Source organism: Eretmochelys imbricata, chromosome 2, assembly GCF_965152235.1.
Source record: "Eretmochelys imbricata isolate rEreImb1 chromosome 2, rEreImb1.hap1, whole genome shotgun sequence".
Classification (NCBI taxonomy): Eukaryota; Metazoa; Chordata; order Testudines; family Cheloniidae; genus Eretmochelys; species Eretmochelys imbricata.
In genome coordinates this window covers 270,264,465-270,272,430 of record NC_135573.1, presented here as the reverse complement: position 1 = coordinate 270,272,430, position 7,966 = coordinate 270,264,465, and the positions used below count along the sequence as shown (strand labels likewise).

Genomic DNA, 7,966 nt, shown 5'->3' with positions numbered 1-7,966 from the left:
TCAGCATGTACTTTCCTAGGTGTCCAGCAGCACCGGGCGAAGGGTGCAGGGTGCCGGCACTGGGCAGTCCCGTAATGTCACATGGCGACGCTGAGGGTAAGAGGCAGTCGGGAAGGGGAGGGACATCCCAGCGAGCTCCTCCACCCTCAGCAATGGGAGCCAACCGAGGTCACAAGGGCTGGCTCTGACCCCAGCGTAAAGGCGGTACACACGCACACGCGGGGCACACGCACACGCGGGGCACACGCGGGGCACACGCACACGTACACCCTCTCTCCAGCCAATGGCAGCCCTCCCAGTCTCCAGGGTCCAAGGCTATGGAAGAGAGAGACTGCAGCAGGGAGTCGGAGGAGTGGAGACTGGGGCAGAGAACCCGGGGGCTGGAGGAGGAGTCGGGTGGCTCAGCAGAGCTAGGAGGAGGAGAATGGGTTTTACAGTCCCACGGCTTAAGGCAATGGGATGAGAGGTGGCACTCCGAGGTGAACTGACTGCAGGAGAGGGCACAGAGAGCCGGACGGGGGCACATGGGGTTCCAGGAGTTGAGGAGCAGAGTGACGAAGCTCTGGGCATTAGAACACTTGGGGTCCGAGGGATTCAGGGCTCTGAGCATGGAGCAGCTCACCCCTCAAGCCCCAGGGCACAATGGCACCCCTTTGGGCTAGCTCAGGGCCCCACTGCTCACTGGCTGCCCTGTGCCCCCCATGAAGTGATCCCTGCTGTCCAGAGGGCATCGCGGTCTGCAGGGCCACAGGTGTGTCTGTGGCCACGTTTCACTGTCTTAGCAGCAAACTGTGCTCAAGAGGGAACGGGAGAGAAGCCATTAGCCCCGCAGTGGGGAGGCGACAGAGATGGATGGAAGAGGCAGCTGTGAGCCAGCCGCAAAGAGGATTGTAGATGCATCGAGTGACAGCTCAGCTCGGCAGGCTCTGCACGGCACCTCCTCTGTGTTACCCAGTACCTAACAGCCAGGAACATGTTCCACACCCAGATGGGGCCATCGGCCCTGGCCGCAAGGAGCTTTCGCCTTCTCCCTCCTGCCAGGGGCCCTGCCTGACTGGGGACTGGACAGGGAAGCAGGAAACGAAAGGGCCATGTTTACTTAGCATGCTTGTCCCTGCTGACCTCTCCCCTCAGCCAGAGGCCCCATGCTGCCGAGCTCCGGAGTGGGGCGAGAGGTGCTGCCCAGGCCAGGGTGGGACCACAGTGCCTGCCTGGGCTGCCATTCCTTGGAGAGGCTGGAGTCCTGGGTCTACCCAGGCTGCGGCACTCCCCACCCCTCCCCGCTACTAGCCTGGTGCTTTGGGGGAGTCACGACACCCCCCGAGGGACCTGCTGGAGCAGCAGAGCAGAGACCTCCTCTGTGCCTCCCCCCGGCCCTGCAGGGCCTGCCCGGGGCTCACTCACATGCAGGCTGGGGTGGTAGGTGAGGACTCCGTTATCGCACAGCGTCACATACTTCTTCTTCCACTCCTTGTTGAGGGACTTGCCACTGCGCTTCAGGAGAATGCCCTGCAGGAGAGGAGTCGAGACTCTCAAACCCTGGCCTGGTGCTGCCTCCCCCACCTCTACCGCCCCGGGAGCGCCCCTCGAGGGACCCCAGAAACGGCTGCTGCCCCACGCCTACCGCCCTGGGAGCGCCCCTCGTGGGACCCCAGAAACGGCTGCTGCCCCATGCCTACCGCCCTGGGAGCACCCCACATGGGACCCGTCCCTGGCACCGCCCCACCACCCCGGGAGCGCCCCGCATGGGACCCGTCCCTGGCACCGCCCCACCCCCACCACCCCGGGAGCGCCCCGCGTGGGACGCTGGCCCTGAGTGAGGTAGGGAGACCTGGACTCCACAGAGAGAAGTCTGGAACGGGCTTCCCAAGTTTCCCTGGGCTATTTGCGAGAGAGGCACCCCCAATCCGACACGAGAGGAGGGGTGTCCCCCCAATGCCCCTCCCCCAACCTGCCACGGGGAGAGGGGTGTCCCCCCCGATGCACCTCCTCCAGCCCCCCAGAGTCACAGGCTGCAGGGTGGGGGTGAAGCACAGGGGATCTCCCTTTCAGGATCATGGGCTGGAGTGGGACTCCTAGACCTGCCCCCTTAGGGCCCAGAAATCGGCTGCTCTCACTGCCGCAGTGGTCTGGCTCTGTTGGCACGGTAGCAAGTGGGGACGGGGGGCACAAGCCAGCAGCAGCAACTGGCTCAGCCACTCCCCCCGCCCGTCCCCACTGCCCTGTTAGAGGGGAGGGCGAGAGGCAGCGAACTCTGGGAAGGTCTGGGCCCAGCTCAGCAGAGGCAGCACATTTCCCCTTTAGTTAGTTAGCAAACTGGGGCTCCCAAAGAGACAGAGGTGCCGGAAGCGAGGAGCCGCTGGGCCTGCTCAGAGGGTGGCTGCTGCTCCCTGGCAGGATTCGCCCTCATGCCCAGCGCCTCCAGCCCCGGGCCTGCCACAGCCTGCACGGGAGCCAGACGCAGACGCTCAACCAAACGGTCTGGTCGGAGAGAGACGCCCTCCAGCGTCCACACGCCACTCGCCCAGCCGACAAGGCCCATGCCTCCCCCAGCACTTAGCCCGGCTGGCGCCGTCCACAGCCCCCCAATGCCTCCCCCACCCAGTACCACCCACGGCCCCCCCTTAACGCCTCCCCCGCCCACAGCGACACCCCAAACGCCTCCTGTGCCCAGTGCCGCCCACAGCCCCCCCCAAACAGCTCCCCACCAACAGCGACACCCCAAACGCCTCCTCCGCCCAGTACCACCTCCGGCCCCCCCTGAACGCCTCCCGCACCCACAGCGACACCCCAAATGCCTCCTCCGCCCAGGGCCGCCCACAGCCTCCCCCAAACCCTTTTCCCGCCTATGGCCAACACCCCAAACGCCTCCCCCACCCAGAACCACTCACAGCCCCCTTTAACTCCTCGCCCACCCATGGTGACCCCCCCCAAACACCTTCCCCGGCGCTGCTCACAGCCCCTCCCCAGCACCTCCACTGGCCGGCGCTACCCACAGCCCTGCCCCCCAACGCCTCCTCTGCCCAGCGCCACCCACAGCCGCCCCCAACGTCTCCCCGGTGCCACCCACAGCCCCCCAAACGCCTCCCTGAGCTGGCGCCACCCAGAGCCCCCCCAAATGCCTCCCCTGCCCACGGCAACACCCCAAGCGCCTCCTTTGCCCAGCGCCACCCACAGCCTCCCCCAAATCCCTTCCCCCACCCACGGCCACCCCAGAAATGCCTCCCCTGGCGCGGCTCACGGACCCTCCCCAACACCTCCACTGGCCGGCGCCACCCACAGTCCCCCCGGCACTACCCCCAGGCCCCTCAAATGCCTCCCCCGCTCCCCCAAACACCTCCCCCGCCCGACTCTGCCCACAGCCCCCACCCCCAAATGCCTCCCCTGGACAATGCTGTTCACAATCCCCCCTCCCCCCACACACACAAACACCTCCCCACAGAAGCACAACCTCCACCCCCAGGAACACAACACACTCCTGCAGCTCTCCGCACCCCCCTCAGGCCTTCTCACGCCACCCCCCAGCCCCAGCCATGCTACCCAGCAGCTCCTGAGTCGGGAGGCAAGCCCCCAGGGGTGCCAGGTCGGGGCGGGGGAGGGAAAGAGTGGTGGGTCCAGCTGCATGCAACCCACAGTGCCAAGCAGCCTGCGGCACACAGCGAAAACACACAATGAGCTCCCAGGGCTGCCTCTCCCCTGCCATCGGCTGGGCCCAGGAGGCTGGCAGAGGCTGGAGCAAGGGGCAGCAAGGACTCCAGAAGCCGGATAGCAGGGCACAGCCTATGGTGCCTCTCGAGCTGTCTGGCTCCATTTCCATCCCCACTGAGCAGCTGCTCAGCCCGGCTCTGTCTGGATCAGGCAGTGAGTTTTCCCTGGCTGCCTGCGGGGTCCCATGAATGGATGGGCTGCACCCAGAGGAAAGCCAGCGCGCAATCAGGCCTCACTCGCTGCGGAAGCCCAGCGGGGAGAGGAGCTGAGCCGGGTTTATAAAGCCAGGATGCTGGCAGCAGAAGACGGTTGCAGTCACTCCCTGGGAGCATGGTGGTGCGCTAGGGGCTAGCAGAGGTGTCCACAGTTACTGCCTGAGAGGAAGGAGCTGGGAGGCTGGTGAACCCAGAGAGGGGGGAAGCCAGGAAGGTAGGAGAAGGCTCAGGGGAAAGCAGCACGGCAGGACAGTGCAGGCCGTGGCTTCTGTTCGGAGGGACCTTGAGCTGGAACCTATAGTAGAGGGCGGGCCTGGGTTCCCCTGCCAGCCACCGGGGATGTGGCAGGGGCCAGGCAGAGGACAGCGGCCTGCCCGGGACGGTTACATCCCCCGCTCCCCGTCCAGAAGGGGACACCAGGTAGCAACCTGGCCGGAGGGTCGAGGGACGAAGAGGAAACTGCAGTCCCGCAGTGAGAGGGGCTGCAGGGCCAGAGAGGACGGGTGAAGAGACTGCCAGAGGAGGGCACAATGCCTGGCAAAGCTAATCCCCAGAATGGCCAGGAGGAGGCGCCGTGTCTGCAGCCCCAGGAGCGTAGACACACACTACAGCGACTTGTGGCTAGAGTCATGCCACCTCCCCAGGCAACGGCGGTGTTCTTCCAGCCATCTAGCCGTCTCTCTACCGGCGCTTTAGGGCAGCACATCTGTGAATTTTTCACATCCCTGAGTGCCGGAGCTGAGCCCACCTAAGTTTTAAGTGCAGCCTAGACTTGAGCCTGTAGGGCCCCCGAGGTCAAGTGCAACCAGCTAAAGGAGTGAAAACCATCTACACTAGTTGCTCACCTGTTTAGGCAAACAACCCTCAGCAAGGGGAGGAAGATGGGAGCCAGAGACTGTTCTGCAGACACAGATAGCAAGAAGGGCCTCCTAGATGGTGCTGGAGCCAAACCAAGAGGAGTGCTCAGCACCTCACAGCATGGGAGGCCGGGAGAGAACTGGGAAACAAAAACAAGACTGGAAAATAGAGTCTGGGGACAAAGCTGGATCTAGCCCATAGCTGGCCCAAATGCCACTGCCTAACTGCATCTAGCATGCCAAAAACTCTGGACCCCCAACAGCACTGAAAAAACCTGGATCCAACACCTCTGGATTGCTAGAGCAAGCCAACTTTGGGACCCAGTCCCACTGCCTAAACTCCATCAGAAAGACCCAACATCTGACACCTCCTGGGGCAGCCGTGAAACGACCATTGTAAAGCAGCCAACATGACACAGGACTGGCAGAAGTGCTCAGTAAATAGTTCTGTTCAGTGTCTGGGAAGAAGTTGGATGATTTACTCGCTGCTCACAACGATCAGGAAACACTTCTTATTTTACCGGGGCTGGGGAGGGTGTTAAACAGAAACTGCTGAAGCTAAACATCTTCAGATCTTCAGGCTCAGAGAACTCGGGCCCAGGAGTGCTCAGTGCTTTTGCGGAGGTGGTTTCTGAGCCATTAACGTAGATTTTTAACAAATCCTGGGACACCAGAGAAGTCCCAGAGGACTGGAAAAATGTGAACGTTGTGCCAATATGTGCAAGGGAAGGGCCTGGTGGCTATGGGCCGGAGAGCCTGACTGATACCAGGCAAAATCGTGAAAAGGCCAGAGTGGAGAGAAATCAGTTAAGAATTAAAGGACTGCAGCATAATTAATGCCAATCAACAGTGTTTTATGGAAAACAGGTCTCGTCAGACAAGCCTGATACTATTTTTGATGAGATCATGAGTTTCATTGACAAAGTTAACTGTGCTGACATCATGCTTAGACCTCTGCAGGGAACTTGTCACCGTATGACATTCTGATTAAAAAATTACTACGATCTAAAATCAACATAGCTGATAAAAAATGGAGTAAAAACCGGTTACATGATAGATCACAAAAAGTAACTGTAAACAGTGAATCATCGTCCAATGATGGTCTTTCTAGAGGTGTCCCACACAGATCAGCTTTTGGCCCAAATCCATTCAATATCTTTAACAATGATCTGGAAAAAATATAAAATGATGCTGGTAAAATCTGAAGAGGCCACAAAATTGGTGGAGTGGTAAATGATGGTTGGGGCATGTCAGTTACACAAACCTATCTGTATCACCAGTGCAAGGTCATACATCTAGGAACAAAGAAGACAGCCTAAAGGTACAGGGCACAGGAGTCTGTCTCCTGGAATGCAGCGACACTGAAAAGGACATATGGGTCATGGTGGAAATGGAGAGAACATCCGTGCTCAGTGCGATCCTGTAGCTAAGAAGGTGAATGCAATCCAGGGATAGAGACGCAAGGGAATATCAAATCAGAGTACGAAGATGATACTGACTCCGCACAAGGCATTAGTGTCACCGTGACTGGATACTGTGTCCAATTCTGGTGTCCACACTTCAAAAGGATGTTGACAAATTGGAAAGAGCCACAAGAATCATTCGAGGCCTGGAAAACCTGCCTTATCATGAGAGACTAAAGGAGCTCAATCTAGTTTATCTAAGTGATAGAGGAGTGACTTGATCATGGGGTCTACAAGTAACTACCTGGAGAAGAGATTTCCAATAGTCGAGAGCTCTTTGCTCTGTCAGAAAAAGGCAGAATGAGATCCAATGGCTGGAAGCTGAAGCGAGACACATTCAGACTAGGCACCAAACGTCTACAGGCAGGGATTTTACCATGGGAACAACCGACCTAGGGACGTAGTGAATTCTCCATCACTTGGAATCTGTAAATCAAAGCCGGATCTCTTTCTAATAGCTCAGCCAGACATTATGGGCTTGACTCAGGAATCACTGGGCAAGATTCCCTATATCAGCTATGTAGGAGGTCATAATGGCCCCTGCTGGCTTTTTAAAATCTGACTCCTCCAGCCAGATCCTGCAAATATTTACTACAAACCAAAAATTCTACCATGTAAACAGAGGCCAAGTGTAACTGCCCCTGTTCTCCTTGAAAAGTCTGGATCCTGATGTGTCTGGATGCAACAGCATTTGCAAACAAATTCATTGAGTACCGGTATCCTGCTACCCCTGCCAATTCTGGCCTCAAACCCCAGAAGTGTACTGTTTAGAGAGACAACAAATGCAGCTGCTCCTAACCCACTATGTAAATCAGGACGCAACAAATCCCGGCACACGAGAAGGCAGGTATCGCTGTTGTGTTTTCCCAGGACTATTGAGCTAGGGTGCCCCAGATTCCAGATATATCCAGTGGAGTCTGCATTAGCTGGACTTGCTCTTTGTTTAGACTGTACAAATTGAGGGTTCAGGGCCAAAACTTTGCAAGCTCCATCTAGATCCAGGTTTTTGCAGCACGGCTGGGTTGGGACACATGGAGGTCCAGACATTTTTGGGGCAGTGGAAGCAGACAGACTTGTTCTGTATTGAGGCACTAGAAATTGTGAGGGTTGGAGAAAGAAGTGGGAGGGAGCAAGTGCTGGATGCAGGTTTTTGTGACACCACAGTGTGGCTTGCATCAGGGCTTCCTGTTCTGTGGCTGGACTTGTTCTCTGTTTTGATGATACAGAGTCGGGGCTGAACCGAGAAGCAGCTAGGGAGATCCAGCTTTCCCATTTCCTGGGAAATGGAGCAAAATCCCAATACTACACAGAAAAAGAGACAAGAAGATGAGGCGAGAAAGGAGGGAGGAGAAGGACAAAACCCAGGTGAGATGCAGCAGCCACATGTGAACCCAGGGGCAGAACCATCACAAATGGGGGGTCCACCCCCAAAGGGCTGGACACCTCTGTGCTAGCACATCCCACTCATGCGCATGCTCTGTGCACACAATGCCCCAGCTCCCCCCAGAGAATCCCCAACCCCACATACTCTCACACACTCTCCACAAATCCTGCATGTTCCCAATGGCCACACGCAGCCACATCCCTATCTACCCCGGGCCTCCCCTGGGGTTCTGCATCTTCTGAATCCTTTGCTAGCTCCTTTTCCCCAGTGCGAAGGTCACAAAAGGGAAGAGGCCGAGAGGGATGAACAGCAAGCCAGCCCACCATCTCCAGCGCGCTT

At 58.3% G+C, this 7,966-nt stretch overlaps 1 protein-coding gene across 2 annotated transcripts in view; it reads right to left on the bottom strand.

Annotated features, from left to right (window-relative positions):
• The window catches only part of AGAP3 (ArfGAP with GTPase domain, ankyrin repeat and PH domain 3), a 257,979-nt gene that overhangs the window by 92,129 nt on the left and 157,884 nt on the right, over window positions 1–7,966 (bottom strand). For both annotated transcript variants that reach the window (XM_077808650.1, XM_077808651.1), the window contains exon 10: window positions 1,405–1,509. In XM_077808650.1, the coding sequence (XP_077664776.1) occupies window positions 1,405–1,509 (105 nt within the window). The remainder of the gene's footprint in view (window positions 1–1,404; window positions 1,510–7,966) is intronic.